At 49.0% G+C, this 21,762-nt stretch overlaps 1 protein-coding gene across 1 annotated transcript; it reads right to left on the minus strand.

Moving 5' to 3' along the window:
• Window positions 1-1,055: 1,055 nt before the first annotated feature.
• On the minus strand, window positions 1,056-16,954 carry LOC133339895 (biogenesis of lysosome-related organelles complex 1 subunit 4-like). The gene is made up of 5 exons (XM_061548018.1): window positions 16,848-16,954; window positions 14,454-14,525; window positions 3,776-3,877; window positions 3,092-3,226; window positions 1,056-1,928 (listed from the first exon to the last, which is right to left on the minus strand). The coding sequence occupies exons 1-5, from the start codon at window positions 16,905-16,907 to the stop codon at window positions 1,782-1,784; spliced, it is 516 nt and encodes a 171-aa protein (XP_061404002.1). The 5' UTR covers window positions 16,908-16,954; the 3' UTR covers window positions 1,056-1,781.
• Between the last annotated feature and the right edge of the window lie 4,808 nt (window positions 16,955-21,762).

The following is a 21,762-nucleotide window of genomic DNA, read 5'->3' on the forward strand; positions in this document are numbered from 1 at the left end:
CAATGGGCTTGCGTAATGCACATGCATAATGTACGGCACTCTTTGGTTCTTTCGGTAAAGTCACGGAGATAGAAACTTTATAGATCACGACATTTCGATCGCAACACGAGCAACCGTCATCAGGTGAGAGAAACACAGCAGCAGTTCCCCTACGATCGAAACGTCGTGATCTATTAATTTTCTATCTACGTGACTTTACCGAAAGAACCAAAGAGTATGGATTCCTGCAGTTACGAAAGCTTCAAATCAAGGTAATGTACGTTCATTACCATATAAATAACCCGAACGGCAATGGATACCCAGTCCTTGATATGCAATCATTAATCCCCCCCCCCCCCCCCACTTCGCGCAAGAAGAGCTCACAAGTGTTGTCATCACATCTACCCCTCTATTTAAGGAAGGAAACAGGATTTCTCCACAAATATGGCTTCACCTGATGAAGCTAGTTGCAATTACTGGTGAAACGTCGTACTCCGATTGTAAATGTTGTGGATTTGCTCTCCAACACCGGTGTGCTGTACTCGTAACGAATTGGCATGTTCTGTTTACGTGACAAACCTTACTAATTGGCTATCGGATGGTGGCGGGTTTAACAACACATTTACGCAATCTAACCCAAAAAACCTGTATTATGGATATTGGTCGCGAAAGCCTACGTATCAAACGGAGGAATTAATGGGTCAAGTTAACAGTAACCATGGTCGTACTGATAGTGATAAGGATGTGACCACCGTAAGCAAATTAGCAAGTGCTCAATCGGCAGCACATTCCTCAAAATTCGTGAACCACACACTGGTGGTACACACCTAGCGTCCAGCACGACCGAGGCAAGGGGTGGTGGATTAAACAAATTTGCCAATCCCCTGGCTTGACAGGGTATGGCAGTACACTACGTGGATTGTCAATCTCACATGTATACATTGCAGGAGTTTGCCAAACGTCTCAATATAGGGTCATAGACCTTGGGCAATTGTTGGTGCTGGTTCTGGATACTTTAGCATTGGTTTGTGTTTTTCCTGCGCCTATGAATTCTAACAAAAACTGCGCGTTACAAGTTTCTGTATTCATTGAATGTTTATTCCCGGTCATGCCGTCATCCAGGCAACAGCAGCAGGGTTTTCTGTCAGCCCAACAGTAATCCCCATAACCCCTCATCAATGTGTTATTTTTTTACTATTTGCATTGGCTGGGGGCTCGTGCTTTACTAATATTTGCATGTACAGTATATGGCACGAAAATGCCTCTATCTCACAGTGCGTTACACCACGTCTCATCTCAACATTAAAAGGGCACCCCCAGTGACAGCTGTCCCTGTGCATCACAAGGTGACTCAGCACTTAGTCTGCCATTAGGGGCCGATGATTGCTGCGTGTAATGCCAATTGAGTTATTTACAGGTAATTTCTACTCGTTTTGAATGATGTCACGGGATCTCTTCACGCCCACTGTGATAGAAGCAGATGGCACTTATTTTATTAATACACGGAGCAGCCTGCCGGATAAAAACCACGAACCCCTGAAAAAACGGTGAACCTGCCGTTGCATTGGCCATGTCACTGCCCCTCTACTTTGTCAAAGTGCTCTTGCCAAAAATCGATAGTGACCCAGCAATATATTTTTTCTCACACACTGGCAAGATCCAAAAAAATTAAAGCCAGTTTAGAGTTTTCTTGTTTAAAGAAATACTGCTGGATAAATATTGGTTTGAAAACCCCAGAGGTCGATAAAAAAAAACTTTTATGTGCAGATGCGGAAGAGTGGTTGACTGATTTCTCTAAAATTTCAGTTAGAATCCCGCATGTCGTTGAGTCCCAGATCCTCTGGCCAACAAGCAGTCTCCTGGCACTTGATGAAGTCTTCTGTGTGGAACACAGCAGGGATGCTGGGCAAGGAAGTTGGAGCTGAGGCCTCATCAGGACCGGACGATTTCTGCTGGTATAGAAAAACGCAATGCATTTCGTAGACAAACCTATGTCCGACAGCTGCACTTGCTAAATTAAGGCATGAATTTGATAGATTTTTGGATTAGGCCTCGTGATGATCTGGAAAAACTTGTTGCAAGATCTTCCACCACCCGACACAGCCAACGAATTAAAATGTCGCGTAGCGAACAAGGTTTCAACGCATCAGTTTCTGTTTCATCTCACCGGTGAGTTGAACAATTCTCACATCCAAACGTAGACATTACATACGACGTTCATTTGAAACTAAGCCAATCAACCGTAGGGATGCATCCATTCAGTCAGAATAGTAAATCATATTGCCCGTGAAAACCTACGTGTGATCGTATAAATTGTCACAAAAAAGCCAAGCATATAACGGAATTTGTATTTCGCATATCAATGTGACTGTATCTCAAGATATTGCAAAAGAGACAAATGGTTAGTTGGGACGTTTCTCCAACTACTATTAGGGCCTCCAGTTAGTTGCATTCAAGATTCAGGTTATTTTGTTTAACCAGGTGAAAACTCAAGAAACCAGAACTTTGCAAAAGTGTTCTAGGTCACCACAATGATAAAAGCAACAATATAAAAACAAGCATAACAACGAAGCAAATAGAAATCAGAGCAATAGCAACAAATTATAAATCAGAGAAAGAGCAAGCTAATAGATTCTGGAGCATACAGCATGTGAAGGGGGAAGAGTGAAATTAAAGGGGAGAGGTAGGAGAGTGCGTGGAGGGGAGAAGTGAGTTGAGAGTTAGAATGGGTGGAGGAGAGTAGAGTGAGATTAGAATGTATGCATGTTGAAATTATTTTGCACCGTACATAGCCAACCGTGCAAATCGGAGGTGCAGAAGGAAAAGTTAAGAGAGCCCATGGAGGGGAGTGGAGTGAGATGAGAGGGGAGAGTTAGGCAGGGCAGAGTCAATGAAGGACCATCGGGATGGTGAGAGGGACCTTGTAGTTGACTCAGGAACGGATGAGGTAACCAGCAGAGGGACCTTAGGATTATGGAGATGCGTGGGAAGAACTTGACAGTCCCTCCCCGAGTACGGGAAATGTCAATTACACCTCTATGGCCGTACGTGAGTGTGAAAGGTGCGAGCTGGGCACTGGGAGATTCTGATTCTGTTCGTCGAGGAGACGCACGCTGAGGAAGGAGGGCATGCTGATGGAGCGGAAGAACTTGGTCATGGAGTGCGGGAGGGAGCCTTGCTCCCGCTCGGCCGCAACGACAGCGTCCTCCATGGCCTGCACGTCCCTCCCCACGAGTCGCACAAATGCCTGCAGCAGATCCAACACAGCTCTGCTTCTGCCTCTCGCTGCATTTTGCTTACAAAAATCTCGAAATCCAAGCCAGGGACAGATCCAGGGGAAGGGGGGGCAATGGGGATGTGATGGGTTTTGGTATTTTTTTTTTTATATTTAACAGGGAGAATACATTGGATGTTGTTTTTATTAATGTATGGCCCTGTTTAAAATTCCTAACATTTTCAGGGCCACTCCCCCCACCTACTCCCTGGGAAGATAAAAAATCACCGATTGTTGAGCACCACTTCAGCATTCTGGCTGTTGTCAAAGAGTCCTTTATTGCCAATGGCACAACTATTTGGTCAATGGGAAGCAAGTGAATGTTTTTTATGGCTTTGTAATCAACAGTTTACAGCACTTTTTTTTTAGAGTAAACTCAATATGTTCTGAGTGCATGGCGGTGTCCGAACCAGGTTTAGAAAGTTACCAGTGGACCGTTACGCTAGGCGGCGAGAGGACTGCACAGTAGGGTGCGGTGGTTACCCAGAGTTGCGCCCGTGAGGGACATGTCCCCGTGCTCACCTCCAGTTGATCAACCCGGTGGAAAATGGTGGTCATGGCAGCTGCTTGCTCCAGGATCTCGGGCAGGCTCGTAGACACAACCTGAGATGAATCTCTGCGCATCTGTACGGTGCAGCAAACCCACGAATATTCCACTGTGAGGTCTTGACCAGGGACGTGCGGGCCAAGGGAGGCAGGGGAGGCACAGCCTCACCTGTCATACTCCAATGAAAATAGCTGTTACGAAAAGTAAAAAATAATAAAATAAAAATTTCGATTTAAAGCTTTCGTGACTGCAGGGATTCATCTTCTTGGTTCTTTCGGTAAAGTCACGTAGAAGGGAAGTAATAAAATAATAAAAATAAAACATAATAAAACAATTCTCACGACGTTTCGGCCACAACGCAAGCAGCCGTCCTCAGGTGAAAACCAGGTCCGTCGAGGCGACAGAGTTTGAATGAAACAGCACACGAGCTTGGAGCATATATATAAGCTGGGCGCATTGACAAAGGAATTTGCATATCAAAAGGAATTTAGCATATTTATGGGAAATGCAGGAATGTGATTAGTACTGCATATGCATGTGCATTATGCAGGATTAACAGCATCAAAGGGAGCTGCAGTTACTGCTGCTGCTGCAGTTGCTGCTGCTGCAGTTTCTGCTGCTGCTGCAGTTGTTGCTGCTGCTGCTGCAGTTGCTGCTGCTGCTGTTACTGCTGCTGCTGCACTTGCTGCTGCTGCAGTTGCTGCCTTATCCATTTTAATATAACACTATGTATTATTCTACCCACCCTAATGTGTATCACACTGCTATATGTTTACTATACAATTACGACACCATACATTACTCTGCACACTGCACCATGCCAGTGAGTGGAACGCGGTCTGAAAGTCACCGTAAACGTGAACACAATCAGTTAAGATCCGAAATGGTTTATTACGTCCTTCCAATGATTGCTAAGCCAGAATCCATCTTCTCGGTTGAAATTGTCTCTGTGTTTGTATATGTGGATCGCCTCATGAACGAATCTCTCATGATAGCCAGATGTTAACAAAGTCGTAATTAACCGCAGTAACAGTCCTATTTCTGAAGGTTTGAAATCCGTTTTAGCTAAAGGACTAAACTTTGCAGTCACACCTAGACACATACCAGTTAATGATATAATTGCTCGAGTAGATGTAGCTCTCAAGGGCTTGAGTCACATCGCTGCAGACGTAGCAAGATCTGAAATCTCTGTAACCCTCAAAAACGCTAAGATGCCAGCTAGCAACATCAGCAAAGATGAGCGTTTTGAATTAGCTCAATTAAAAAAGAGGGATGACATTGTCATCCTCTCAGCCGACAAAGGCAATGCCACTGTCATCATGGACAAAATAGAATACAACAACAAAATTCAAGAACTACTCAACGATGGCAGCTATACAAAAATAAAAAGAGACCCCACCAACAGCCTCGTCTCCAAAACCAACAACATCATTTCTGCTTCAACCGCATTAATTGATCAGACCAAACAGTTCTCGTTGAAACCTTCTGCAGCCAGACCACCAAGATTGTACGGCTTGCCAAAGATACATAAAGAAGATACACCTCTTCGTCCCATTGTTTCTACTATCAACTCCCCCACTTACAAACTGGCTCGTTTTTTGTCCGAAATCCTACGGCCTTTCACTGGAAAAACCACCTCTGCAGTACTAAACTCTACTGACCTGGTATCGACAATCAAGGGGATTGCCCTGTCCCCAGACGACCTGCTTGTCAGTTTTGATGTGGTTTCCTTGTTCACCAAGGTGCCTGTGCCTGACACCATCGCAATCATTGAAGACTTGGTTCATCAAGGACTGAATGCTGGGGTACCCCCCCTGGTGAGACACTGCTTAACCAATACATACTTCACCTGGAATGGAACCTTCTACAAGCAAATTGAGGGCACCCCAATGGGCTCCCCCCTATCTCCGGTTGTAGCCAACATCTTCATGGAGAAATTTGAGACGGACGCCATCCAGACTGCCACTCTACGCCCGACCTTATGGAAGAGGTACGTAGACGACACTTTTGTCATCTGGCCACATGGCCGGCCTGCTCTAGACCAATTTCTCGACCACATCAATTCCATACACCCAGCCATCAGATTCACCATGGAAGTCGAAAATGATGGCAAGCTACCCTTTTTGGATGTCCTAATCAAAAGGAGACCTGATGGTTCAATGAGCCACTCTGTCTACAGGAAAGCCACCCACACGGATGCTTATCTAAAACCGGATTCCCACCACCATCCATCCCAGAAGAATTCCCTCATCAAGACTCTATATCATAGAGCCCAATGCATCTCCGACCATGAACACATTTCCAGTGAACTCAAAACACGTACGCCAAGCTCTTAAGGCTAATGGTTACTCCGACTACACAATCCGCAAAGCCATCACTCCAACCATCAAGAAGGATCCTGTTGAGGAGCCTTTCAAGACCATCACCTTACCCTACATTGCTGGGGTCACAAAAAAGATCTCCAAAATCCTGATTAAACACAAGATCCAGGTCCGATTCAACACAGTACATAAAATCCGTGATCTGGTCCCGTCTGTAAAAGATGTGGTTCCAGACATACAGTACCCTGGCGTCTACAAACTAAGTTGCCTCTGTGGTAGCAGTTACATTGGAGAAACCAAACGACATGTCTCGGACCGCATCCGTGAACATAAGGCAGACCTGAAACACGGTAGGACAAACACCTCAGCCGTGGCAGATCACTGTTACAACTCAGTGGGCTCACATGATATTGACTTCTCCAAGACAGAGGTTCTCTGCAAGCCATCTGGCTATCATGAGAGATTCGTTCATGAGGCGATCCACATATACAAACACAGAGACAATTTCAACCGAGAAGATGGATTCTGGCTTAGCAATCATTGGAAGGACGTAATAAACCATTTCGGATCTTAACTGATTGTGTTCACGTTTACGGTGACTTTCAGACCGCGTTCCACTCACTGGCATGGTGCAGTGTGCAGAGTAATGTATGGTGTCGTAATTGTATAGTAAACATATAGCAGTGTGATACACATTAGGGTGGGTAGAATAATACATAGTGTTATATTAAAATGGATAAGGCAGCAACTGCAGCAGCAGCAAGTGCAGCAGCAGCAGTAACAGCAGCAGCAGCAACTGCAGCAGCAGCAGCAACAACTGCAGCAGCAGCAGAAACTGCAGCAGCAGCAACTGCAGCAGCAGCAGTAACTGCAGCTCCCTTTGATGCTGTTAATCCTGCATAATGCACATGCATATGCAGTACTAATCACATTCCTGCATTTCCCATAAATATGCTAAATTCCTTTTGATATGCAAATTCCTTTGTCAATGCGCCCAGCTTATATATATGCTCCAAGCTCGTGTGCTGTTTCATTCAGACTCTGTCGCCTCGACGGACCTGGTTTTCACCTGAGGACGGCTGCTTGCGTTGTGGCCGAAACGTCGTGAGAATTGTTTTATTATGTTTTATTTTTATTATTTTATTACTTCCCTTCTACGTGACTTTACCGAAAGAACCAAGAAGATGAATCCCTGCAGTCACGAAAGCTTTAAATCGAAATTTAACCGCCTCTACGGGGAGGGTTTCCACATAACTTTGAGATCCTTCAACAAGCTCCGGGATAAGAAGGCTCAGCTAATCGAGTCTCTCACCTTTCTGAAGAGATGCCGCGACTCTAAGGTAATACCAAACGCATTTACACTAACATCTGCTGCTGTAACTTCTTCTAATGCGAAACGAATTCTGTCTAGAACTAGCTTAGCTCTTATCTCAGAGAAAATCAGACTTACGCGCACCGAACTAGATCAGTTAGACAAGACACTCTACAAATCACACTTATCTTTGAGTGTAACAATGTCCACATCGGATTGGGAACATGTGGAAAAAATGACTGCCTCTTCAGCTGCCGCTATGTCGACTAAATGTAAGGACAACTTGATTTCCAAATTCAACCGCCTCTCAAACAAGAAACCGGACCCACACATTGAAAAGCTAGATGTTAACAAAGTCGTAATTAACCGCAGTAACAGTCCTATTTCTGAAGGTTTGAAATCCGTTTTAGCTAAAGGACTAAACTTTGCAGTCACACCTAGACACATACCAGTTAATGATATAATTGCTCGAGTAGATGTAGCTCTCAAGGGCTTGAGTCACATCGCTGCAGACGTAGCAAGATCTGAAATCTCTGTAACCCTCAAAAACGCTAAAATGCCAGCTAGCAACATCAGCAAAGATGAGCGTTTTGAATTAGCTCAATTAAAAAAGAGGGATGACATTGTCATCCTCTCAGCCGACAAAGGCAATGCCACTGTCATCATGGACAAAATAGAATACAACAACAAAATTCAAGAACTACTCAACGATGGCAGCTATACAAAAATAAAAAGAGACCCCACCAACAGCCTCGTCTCCAAAACCAACAACATCATTTCTGCTTCAACCGCATTAATTGATCAGACCAAACAGTTCTCGTTGAAACCTTCTGCAGCCAGACCACCAAGATTGTACGGCTTGCCAAAGATACATAAAGAAGATACACCTCTTCGTCCCATTGTTTCTACTATCAACTCCCCCACTTACAAACTGGCTCGTTTTTTGTCCGAAATCCTACGGCCTTTCACTGGAAAAACCACCTCTGCAGTACTAAACTCTACTGACCTGGTATCGACAATCAAGGGGATTGCCCTGTCCCCAGACGACCTGCTTGTCAGTTTTGATGTGGTTTCCTTGTTCACCAAGGTGCCTGTGCCTGACACCATCGCAATCATTGAAGACTTGGTTCATCAAGGACTGAATGCTGGGGTACCCCCCCTGGTGAGACACTGCTTAACCAATACATACTTCACCTGGAATGGAACCTTCTACAAGCAAATTGAGGGCACCCCAATGGGCTCCCCCCTATCTCCGGTTGTAGCCAACATCTTCATGGAGAAATTTGAGACGGACGCCATCCAGACTGCCACTCTACGCCCGACCTTATGGAAGAGGTACGTAGACGACACTTTTGTCATCTGGCCACATGGCCGGCCTGCTCTAGACCAATTTCTCGACCACATCAATTCCATACACCCAGCCATCAGATTCACCATGGAAGTCGAAAATGATGGCAAGCTACCCTTTTTGGATGTCCTAATCAAAAGGAGACCTGATGGTTCAATGAGCCACTCTGTCTACAGGAAAGCCACCCACACGGATGCTTATCTAAAACCGGATTCCCACCACCATCCATCCCAGAAGAATTCCCTCATCAAGACTCTATATCATAGAGCCCAATGCATCTCCGACCATGAACACATTTCCAGTGAACTCAAAACACGTACGCCAAGCTCTTAAGGCTAATGGTTACTCCGACTACACAATCCGCAAAGCCATCACTCCAACCATCAAGAAGGATCCTGTTGAGGAGCCTTTCAAGACCATCACCTTACCCTACATTGCTGGGGTCACAAAAAAGATCTCCAAAATCCTGATTAAACACAAGATCCAGGTCCGATTCAACACAGTACATAAAATCCGTGATCTGGTCCCGTCTGTAAAAGATGTGGTTCCAGACATACAGTACCCTGGCATCTACAAACTAAGTTGCCTCTGTGGTAGCAGTTACATTGGAGAAACCAAACGACATGTCTCGGACCGCATCCGTGAACATAAGGCAGACCTGAAACACGGTAGGACAAACACCTCAGCCGTGGCAGATCACTGTTACAACTCAGTGGGCTCACATGATATTGACTTCTCCACGACAGAGGTTCTCTGCAAGCCACCTGGCTATCATGAGAGATTCGTTCATGAGGCGATCCACATATACAAACACAGAGACAATTTCAACCGAGAAGATGGATTCTGGCTTAGCAATCATTGGAAGGACGTAATAAACCATTTCGGATCTTAACTGATTGTGTTCACGTTTACGGTGACTTTCAGACCGCGTTCCACTCACTGGCATGGTGCAGTGTGCAGAGTAATGTATGGTGTCGTAATTGTATAGTAAACATATAGCAGTGTGATACACATTAGGGTGGGTAGAATAATACATAGTGTTATATTAAAATGGATAAGGCAGCAACTGCAGCAGCAGCAAGTGCAGCAGCAGCAGTAACAGCAGCAGCAGCAACTGCAGCAGCAGCAGCAACAACTGCAGCAGCAGCAGAAACTGCAGCAGCAGCAACTGCAGCAGCAGCAGTAACTGCAGCTCCCTTTGATGCTGTTAATCCTGCATAATGCACATGCATATGCAGTACTAATCACATTCCTGCATTTCCCATAAATATGCTAAATTCCTTTTGATATGCAAATTCCTTTGTCAATGCGCCCAGCTTATATATATGCTCCAAGCTCGTGTGCTGTTTCATTCAGACTCTGTCGCCTCGACGGACCTGGTTTTCACCTGAGGACGGCTGCTTGCGTTGTGGCCGAAACGTCGTGAGAATTGTTTTATTATGTTTTATTTTTATTATTGTACTAGCTGTACTACCCGGCTTCGCCCGGGACTTGTATCCACCACGCCCGGCCGCCTTTGTCTCCCCAGTGGCGATGTTAATACGCTACAGCAGTTACTCGTTTGAGGCAGAGTCGACCTAGGGAAGGTTAAAATAATCGTCACCGGTGGTGGCCGTGAGCGGGAATCGAACTGGGTTTGCCGTGTTGGTAGCGCAGCGTAGCGTTAAGCACTACACCCACCGCTCCTCACACACCACACACGCACACACACAGACACACACACAGACACACACACAGACACACACACACAGACACAGGCAGCACGCTAAGCACTACACTACCGTTCCCCCTACACAACACACGCGCGCGCGTCCATAGGTACACATACACGCGCTTGCTGCAGACACACACGACTTTCAGGGTGCGTACGGCAGTAAACGACTGAAATAATAAAGCGGCAATGCTGTGTAAGGAACGCCTTAGACCCGCATTACACATTTGTGTAATGCGAGCGTAAACACACAAACACACACGAACACATACACAATACACACACACACATACATGCAGACACACAGACAGACACATAACACACATACATACACACACATACAAACACAGAAACACATACACACACATACATAGACACACACATACACATCCACAGACGTACATACACACATACATACAGGCACGCAGACATACACATAAACACATACAAAAAAACCCACATACATACACACACACATACATACACACAAACACATGCACACACATACATACACACATGCATACAGACACACAGACATACACATAAACACATACACACATACACATGACCCGGCTTCGCCCGGGACTTGGATCCACCACGCCCGGCCGCCTTTGTCTCCCCAGTGCCGATGTTAATACGCAACACCAGTTACTCGTTTGAGGCTGAGTCGACCTAGGGGAGGTTCAAATAATCGTCACCGGTGGTGGCCGTGAGCGGGAATCGAACTCGGTTCGCCGGGTTGGTAGCGCAGCGTAGCGTTAAGCACTACACCCACCGCTCCTCACACACCACACACGCACAGACACACACACAGACACACACACAGACACACGCAGACACACACAGACAGACACAGACAGACACACACACACACAGACACACAGACAGCACGCTAAGCACTACACTATCGCTCCCCACACACCACACACGCACACACACAGACACACACACAGACACACACACACAGACACAGACAGCACGCTAAGCACTACACTACCGTTCCCCCTACACAACACACGCGCGCGCGTCCATAGGAACACATACACGCGCTTGCTGCAGACACACACGACTTTCAGGGTGCGCACGGCAGTAAACGACTGCAATAATAAAGCGGCAATGCTGCGCGAGGAACGCCTTAGACCTGCAACACATTTGTGTAATGCGAGCGTAAACACACAAAGACATACAAACACATACACACACACACATACACACAAACACACACACACACATACACACACATACATACACACAGACATACACATACACACAAACACACACATACATACACACAAACACATACACAATACACACAGACATACATGCAGACACACAGAGACACACATAACACACATACATACACACACATACATACACAGAAACACATACACACATACATACACACACACATACACACATACATACACACACACATACACACAAACACATACACACACGTACATACACACATACAGACACACAGACATAGACATAAACACATACAAAAAAACCCACATACATACACACACAGACATACACACAAACACATACATACACACATGCATACAGACACACAGACATACACATAAACACATACACATGACCCGGCTTTGCCCGGGACTTGGATCTACCACGCCCAGCCGCCTTTGTCTCCCAAGTGCCGATGTTAATACGCCACACCAGTTACTCGTTTGAGGCTGAGTGGACCTAGGGGAGGTTCAAATAATCGTCACCGGTGGTGGCCGTGAGCGGGAATCGAACTCGGTTCGCCGGGTTGGTAGCGCAGCGTAGCGTTAAGCACTACACCCACCGCTCCTCACACACCACACACGCACAGACACACACACAGACACACACAGACACACGCAGACACACACAGACAGACACAGACAGACACACACACACACAGACAGCACGCTAAGCACTACACTACCGCTCCCCACACACCACACACGCACACACACAGACACACACAGACACACGCAGACACACACAGACAGACACAGACAGACACACACACACACAGACACAGACAGCACGCTAAGCACTACACTACCGTTCCCCCTACACAACACACGCGCGCGCGTCCATAGGTACACATACACGCGCTTGCTGCAGACACACACGACTTTCAGGGTGCGTAAGGCAGTAAACGACTGAAATAATAAAGCGGCAATGCTGTGCGAGGAACGCCTTAGACCAGCAACACAATTGTGTAATGCGAGCGTAAACACACAAACACATACAAACACATACACACACATACATACACACACATACACACAAACACATACACACAGACATACACATACACACAAACACACACATACATGCACACAAACACATACACAATACACACACACATACATGCAGACACAGACAGACACATAACACACATACATACACACACATACACACACATACATAGACACACACATACATAGACACACACATACATACACACAAGCACATGCACACACGTACATACACACATACATAGAGACACGCAGACATACACATAACGACATAAAAAAAAACCCACATACATACACACACACATACACACAAACACATACATACACATACATACACACATACATAGAGACACACAGACATACACATAAACACAAACACACATACACATGACCCGGCTTCGCCCGGGACTTGGATCCACGATGCCCCGCCGCCTTTGTCTCCCCAGTGACGATGTTCACACACGACAGCAGTTACGCTTTTGAGGCTGAGTGGACCTAGGGGAGGGCCAGGTCCGTTTCAAATAATCGTCAGCGGTGGTGGGCGTGAGTTGGAATCGAACTGGGGTCGCTCAAGCAGCTTAATGACTGTTTGTACAAAGAACATATAAAGAATCGATGATAATAACCAGGCAAGAGTCCACATTATAGACTACCAGTACACGCACTCAGCTTCATAAGCAGGCTAGAGTGTACATGATAGAGTGGCAGTACGCTCACTGAGCTTAATAAGCAGGCTACAGTGTACATGATAGACTGGCAGTACGCTCACCCAGCTTAATGAGTATTTGTACAGTGAACATTAAAGTAATCGATTGTTGGCGCGTTGGGTTTAAAAGTAATATTAATAGCACACATTGTGGTGGGGGTGTAGTGAAGAGTAGGAAAAACTTTGATGAATTTACCTCAGAGTGGCGTGGTGGGTGTCGAGGCCTAGTAGCGTGCAAAGCCTGCGGCCTCGCCTAAAATTGTCGGCTTGGAAGAGGCAGGGTACGGGTGGCGTTCCTTCCCCCCCCCTAGCGCTCCAACAATACTGTGTAATGGCTATTATTTAATTAAATACGGAGCTTATGAAAGTGGCGAAGGCGTGGCTAGCCGTTGGCAGGGGCAACCGCCGTCCAATGAAACTGCAGCCCTTGGCGAAGGCGTGGCTAGCCGTTGCCAGGTCCAATGAAAGCGGCGAAGGCGTGGCTAGCCGTTGCCAGGGGCAACTGCCGTCCAATGAAAGTGCGTATGGGCCAAAGTCCACACACACACACACAGACAGACAGACATGAACGATTTTATATATATAGATTACTTCCCTTCTACGTGACTTTACCGAAAGAACCAAGAAGAATAAAATAAAAATAAAGATTTTTCCACTGATCTGTCTTATGTCAACTCTGTATGATTCCAATCCTTTTTATAGTCAAAATCGCCAAATTTACGGCGCTCCGCTGCAAATACAGGGAGACGAGAGGTGAGGCAGGGACATGCTCAGCCTCCCCACTGATTGCACAACCCTTCAGAAACTGGATGGAGCGCGGGCAATACGCGCGTGCCTGTTACTATCTCTCTGTAATGATTGGAATCATACAGAAATTACATTTATAACACAGATCAGTATGACAGGTGAAGCTCTGCCTGCCCTGCCTCCCCTGACGACACATCCCTGGTCTTGACCTTGGGGGTCAGGCATGAATGTTGCAGTGGTAGCCAAAACTCACCATGTCCAGCATGCTGCAAAACTCCTCGAGGCGTGTCAGCATGGTGTCAATCGAGTGGTGCAGTTGAGCAGCCTGCACGGCACAACGCATTCTATTACTCCACGGAATACAATGTAAAGCAGTAGGGTTAGTGACCCCAGTACTCACTGATAGACTCCAACCAGTCACCTCCTGATGTCCCTTCTATAGCTACTCTACCATGGTGACGGTTCCCGTGAACGTCACTCGTTGGTTCCTCCTCGTCTCATCCGCACTGTGTTCAACCACCACACTGGAGGTCACAACAACTTACTCACCCACTCACCACACTGCAGGTCACAACTTACTCACCCACTCACCACACTGCAGGTCATAACGTACTCACCCACTCACCACACTGCAGGTCACAACAACTTACTCACCCACTCACCACACTGCAGGTCACAACTTACTCACCCACTCACCACACTGCAGGTCACAACTTACTCACCCACTCACCACACTGCAGGTCACAACAACTTACTCACCCACTCACCACACTGCAGGTCACAACTTACTCACCCACTCACCACACTGCAGGTCACAACTTACTCACCCACTCACCACTCTGCAGGTCACAACTTACTCACCCACTCACCACACTGCAGGTCACAACTTACTCACCCACTCACCACACTGCAGGTCACAACTTACTCACCCACTCACCACACTGCAGGTCACAACAACTTACTCACCCACTCACCACACTGCAGGTCACAACTTACTCACCCACTCACCACACTGCAGGTCACAACTTACTCACCCACTCACCACTCTGCAGGTCACAACTTACTCACCCACTCACCACACTGCAGGTCACAACATACTCACCCACTCACCACACTGCAGGTCACAACATACTCACCCACTCACCACACTGCAGGTCACAACAACTTACTCGCGAAGCCACTCACTCAGCCACCAACACTCTGCTTCTTCCCTCCCATCGTCTCCATTCCTCAAACGCTTGCTCAATTCAAGAGACGCTTTAACACATTTATAAACGACTGCCATAGTGCACTGCCTGTTGCTCGTCGATTTCAAGTCAATCCGTGCTGCGTGGCGCCCTGGCTGCTGCTGCTGGTGGTGGTGCTGGTGGTGGTGCTGGTGGTGGTGCTGCTGCTGGTGGTGCTGGTGGTGGTGCTGGAGCTGGTGGTGGTGGTGCTGATGCTGATGCTGGTGGTGGTGCTGATGCTGGTGGTGCTGGTAGTGGAGCTGGTGGTGGTGCTAGTGGTGCTGGTGGTGGTGCTGCTGGTGGTGGTGCTGGTGGTGGTGCTGGTGGTGGTAGTGCTGATGGTGGTGGTGCTGGTGGAGCTGGTGGTGCTGGTGGTGGTGCTGCTGGTGGTGGTGCTGGTGGTGCTGGTGGTGGTGCTGGTGGTGCTGGTGGTGGAGCTGGTGGTGGTGCTAGTGGTGCTGGTGGTGCTGGTGGTGGAGCTGGTGGTGGTGCTAGTGGTGCTGGTGGTGGTGCTGGTGCTGCTGGTGGTAGTGGTGGTGCTGGTTGTGCTGGTGCTAGTGGTGGTGCTGGTGGTGGTGCTGGTGGTGGTGCTGGTTCTGCTGATGGTGGTCCTGGTGGTGGTGGTGCTGCGACTGAGAAAGACATCTCGGGGGGTGGCGGGGGGATCTCCTCCTCTCGTTGCCTGCCGCCCAGAGCGAGCTCAGGGTCAAGCCGCCCGTCCATGCTCACACGCGAGCATCCCAGGCGGTGCTCTGTTCCCGTTTACAATCCCCAGGCGCAGATGGGAATTCCACATTACTGTGGTAGGGGGGCGAGTCGATACATCGGACAAACCAAAAATGTTGTTGGTGGTCAATTTATTTACCTCCCAGGGCCCCCTCGCCCCCCCCCCACCAGACCCCCTCCACCCGGCCCCCCTCACACCCCCCGCGCCCCCCCCCACACCCCCCGCTCCCACGCCCCCCCCCACACCCCCCGCCCCCCCGCCCCCCCCCCACCCGGCCCCCCTCACACCCCCCCCACCCGGCCCCCCTCACACCCCCCTTGCCCCCTCGCCTCCCCCCACCCGACCCCCCTCACCGCCCCCACCCGGTCCCCCCCACCCGGTCCCCCTCACCGCCCCCCCACCTGACCCCCCTCACCCCCCCCCCACCTGACCCCCCTCACCCCCCCCCCACCTGACCCCCCTCACCCCCCACACCCGGTCCCCCTCACCGCCCCCACCCGGTCCTCCTCACCCCCCCCCTGCCCACCCGCCTCCCCCCGGCCCCCCTCGCCCCCCCTCGCCCCCCCCCCCCATCATCCTCCCATCACCCCCCTCATCACACCCCCCTCATCACACCCCCCTCATCACACCCCCCTCATCACACCCCCCTCATCACACCCCCCTCATCACACCCCCTCCCCCCTCCCCTCCTCGCCTCTCCGTGCGTCTCCACCGCGAGCGCCTCTCCGAATCCCCGCGCGGCGCGCTCCGCCATGGCGAGCCGCTCACGTGACCCGGCACGCCCCCCCCACCCACCACGTGGCGCGTCACGTCTCCGCCGCCAATCAGAAGTCGCGCTGGCTTCGGTGGGGGCGCGGCCATGGGCGGGACGCCGGAGACGGGGTCACGTGCGCCCTCCACTCTACACCACTGCACATCCACACCACTGCACCTCTACACCACTGCACATCTACACCACTGCCCCTCCCACTCTACACCACTGCATCTCCCCACTCTACACCACTGCACCTCTACACCACAGCACCTCTATACTACTGCACCTCCCACTCTACACCACTGCACCTCCCACTCTACACCACTGCATCTCCCCACTCTACACCACTGCACCTCTACACCACTGCACCTTTACACCACTGCACCTCCCACTCTACACCACTGCACCTCCCACTCTACACCACTGCACCTCTCACTCTACACCACTGCACCTCCCCACTCTACACCACTGCACCTCCCACTCTACACCGCTGCACATCCCACTCTACACCACTGCATCTCCCACTCTACACCACTGCACCTCCCACTCTACACCACTGCACCTCCCACTCTGCACCACTGCATCTCCCCACTCTACACCACCTCACCTCCCACTCTACACCACTGCACCTCTCACTCTACACCACTGCACCTCCCACTCTACACCACTGCACCTCCCACTCTACACCACTGCACCTCTACACCACTGCACCTCCCACTCTACACGACTGCACCTCCCACTCTACACGACTGCACCTCCCACTCTACACCACTGCACCTCCCCACTCTACACCACTGCACCTCCCACTCTACACCGCTGCACATCCCACTCTACACCACTGCATCTCCCACTCTACACCACTGCACCTCCCACTCTACACCACTGCACCTCCCACTCTAAACCACTGCACCTCCCACTCTACCCCACTGCACCTCCCACTCTACACCACTGCACCTCTACACTACTGCACCTCCCACTCTACACTACTGCACCTCCCACTCTACACCACTGAACCTCCCCACTCTACACAACTGCACCTCCCACTCTACACCACTGCACCTCTACACCACTGCACCTCCCACTGTACACCACTGAACCTCCCCACTCTACACCACTGCACCTCCCACTCTACACCACTGCACCTCTACACCACTGCACCTCCCACTCTACACCACTGCACCTCCATACTCTATACCACTGCACCTCCCACTCTACACCACTGCATCTCCCCACTCTACACCACCTCACCTCCCACTCTACACCACTGCACCTCCCACTCTACACCACTGCACCTCCCACTCTACACCACCTCACCTCCCACTCTACACCACTGCACCTCTACACCACTGCACCTCCCACTCTACACCACTGCACCTCCCACTCTAAACCACTGCACCTCCCACTCTACCCCACTGCACCTCCCACTCTACACCACTGCACCTCTACACTACTGCACCTCCCACTCTACACTACTGCACCTCCCACTCTACACCACTGAACCTCCCCACTCTACACAACTGCACCTCCCACTCTACACCACTGCACCTCTACACCACTGCACCTCCCACTCTACACCACTGAACCTCCCCACTCTACACCACTGCACCTCCCACTCTACACCACTGCACCTCTACACCACTGCACCTCCATACTCATACCACTGCACCTCCCACTCTACACCACTGCACCTCCCACTCTACACCACTGCACATCTACACCACTGAACCTCCCACTCTACACCACTGCACCTCCCCACTCTACACCACCTCCCCTCCCACTCTACACCACTGAACCTCTCCACTCTGCACCACTGCACCTCCCACTCTACACCACTGCACCTCTACACCACTGCACCTCCCACTCTACACAACTGCACCTCCCACTCTATACCACTGCACCTCCCACTCTACACCACTGCACCTCTACACCACCGCACCTCCCACTTTACACCACTGCACCTCCACACTCTACACCACTGAATCCCTCCACTCTACTGCACTGCACAATGTCCCCCAACAATACATATTCAACCGGAGCGCAATGTTAACTGCTATGGCGACACGTGGATCAAAACACGGTCGTTATAGAACATGGGAGAAAAACTGAAAGGTGTGCAAAGAAGCATGGATAGATGCACGCACACTTGGAATTACATTGAGTGGGAAATTAGAAACTTCCTTGCGTAAGCCGTTTGGTATTTTGGGCCCCAGGATGGGATTCTTATTTGCAAGAGGGATCTGGGATCACCGATCTGATAAAAGCGATTCCCTCGATAATGGTTGGTGCTGGCTGGCCGTGCACGTGCTGTTGCAATGGCCCCACGTGCAAACGCGTTCGTTGTAGTGGCGGCTCCGTGACAATGTTTGGATGGGGCAGGGTACGGGGGTGAGGGCCTCACTGCTCCCACGAGGTCGCTCAACCCTCGCCCGGAGGAGGATCCATGACACGAGTGAAATGATTTGCATTTATTGGGCGCTTGCTTAAATGACCCAGCATCTCAAGGCGCGTTACATAGCATCTCATCTCGATCGAACAATGTCCCAGCTCTCTTCTGTTTGTAGCCTCGGGCATTGCTTCTCAACCTTGTTCACTCCACGCCACTCACGCTCACCGTCAAGACTGATTTCTCGTTGTGGAACACCCAACCAACAAACGCACCACTGTCGGCTCTGCATCCATCAGTGGATTGATTACAGCTGATAACACTGGTCAACACACTTTTTCTGGCATAAGGTATTCCAATGGTGTTAAGATAAGTTTCGGGTGCTGATTCCAAATCTGGCATCAGTTTTTGTCCATCACATCAGGTTTTTGAGATATCAAATATTGCATTTTCAATAAAAACTGCAGAAGAGAAATATTAAATAAATGTGGATATCTACATAAAATAATATTATAAACACACTATCCTATAAATACAGCACCATATTTTAACACTAAAGCAGTCACTGACTCGCAACAACTTACAATCATAAGTGACAGAGTTAATTTCGGGTAAAATCAATGAAAATTGGGTATGCCGATAGCATAAAAATTAGATGTGATAGAGCAAATTTGAGATCAGATTTGGAATCCGCACCAGTTGCAAAAGTCCAGGCCAGAAAAAAAATGTTTATTTTTTGTTGACCAGTGTAATGATGGTGTGTGTGTGTGCGGTCGTCTCTTTCTCAAGTGACGCGCCGCTTCGGACGGACTTAGTGCCGTCATGGAAATGTGGAATGTCGAGTCATGTGTGTGTGGATCTCCCCTCGATCACCGCATGTTCCCAGACGCGTGACTCCCGAGGTGGGGGGTCTGGGGGGGGGGCACCCAGCTCAGACAACTCGCGGAGGGGAGTCGTGTGTTCAGTGTGTGTCTGTGTTGAATTGATAGTTTAGGATGGCCGTCTGTTCGTCTATTTCACGGTTTCAGTTGTATTTCTGTGTCTGTCTACTCTAAATTTTTATTTCAATTGCTATGTATCTGTCTTATAGTATACAGTGAGGGTAAAAAAGTGTTTGATCCCCTGCTGATTTTGTACGTTTGCCCACTGACAAAGAAATGATCAGTCTATAATTTTAATGGTAGGTTTATTTGAACAGTGAGAGACAGAATAACAACAACAAAATCCAGAAAAACGCATATCAAAACTGTTATAAATTGATTTGCATTTTAATGAGGGAAATAAGTATTTGCCCCCCTCTCAATCAGAAAGATTTCTGGCTCCCAGGTGTCTTTTATACAGGTAACAAGCTGAGATTAGGAGCACTCCCTTTAAGAGTGTGCTCCTAATCTCAGCTCGTTACCTGTATAAAAGACACCTGTTCACAGACGAAATCAATAAATCAGATTCCAAATTCTCCACCATGGCCAAGACCAAAGAGCTCTCCAAGGATGTCAGGGACAAGATTGTAGACCTACACAAGGCTGGAATGGGCTACAAGACCATCGCCAAGCAGCTTGGTGAGAAGGTGATAACAGTTGGAGCGATTATTCGCAAATGGAAGAAACACAAAATAACTGTCAATCTCCCTCGGCCTGGGGCTCCATGCAAGATCTCACCTTGTGGAGTTGCAATGATCATGAGAACGGTGAGGAATCAGCCCAGAACTACACGGGAGGATCTTGTCAATGATCTCAATGCAGCTGGGACCATAGTCACCAAGAAAACAGTTGGTAACACACTACGCCGTGAAGGACTGAAATCCTGCAGCGCCCGCAAGGTCCTCCTGCTCAAGAAAGCACATATACATGCCCGTCTGAAGTTTGCCAATGCACATCTGAATGATTCAGAGGACAACTGGGTGAAAGTGTTGTGGTCAGATGAGACCAAAATGGAGCTGTTTGGCATCAACTCAACTCGCCGTGTTTGGAGGAGGAGGAATGCTGCCTATGACCCCAAGAACACCATCCCCACCGTCAAACATGGAGGTGGAAACATTATGCTTTGGGGGTGTTTTTCTACTAAGGGGACAGGACAACTTTACCGCATCAAAGGGACGATGGACGGGGCCATGTACCGTCAAATCTTGTGTGAGAACCTCCTTCCCTCAGCCAGGGCATTGAAAATGGGTCGTGGATGGGTATTCCAGCATGACAATGACCCAAAACACATGGCCAATGCAACAAAGGAGTGGCTCAGGAAGAAGCACATTAAGGTCCTGGAGTGGCCTAGCCAGTTTCCAGACCTTAATCCCATAGAAAATCTGTGGAGGGAGCTGAAGGTTCGAGTTGCCAAACGTCAGCCTCGAAACCTTAATGACTTGGATAAGATCTGCAAAGAGGAGTGGGACAAAATCTCTCCTGAGATGTGTGCAAACCTGGTGGCCAACTACAAGAAACGTCTGACCTCTGTGATTGCCAACAAGGGTTTTGC

This window comes from Lethenteron reissneri, chromosome 9, assembly GCF_015708825.2.
Source record: "Lethenteron reissneri isolate LAM-NWPU_2019-01 chromosome 9, ASM1570882v1, whole genome shotgun sequence".
Lineage (NCBI taxonomy): Eukaryota > Metazoa > Chordata > Hyperoartia > Petromyzontiformes > Petromyzontidae > Lethenteron > Lethenteron reissneri.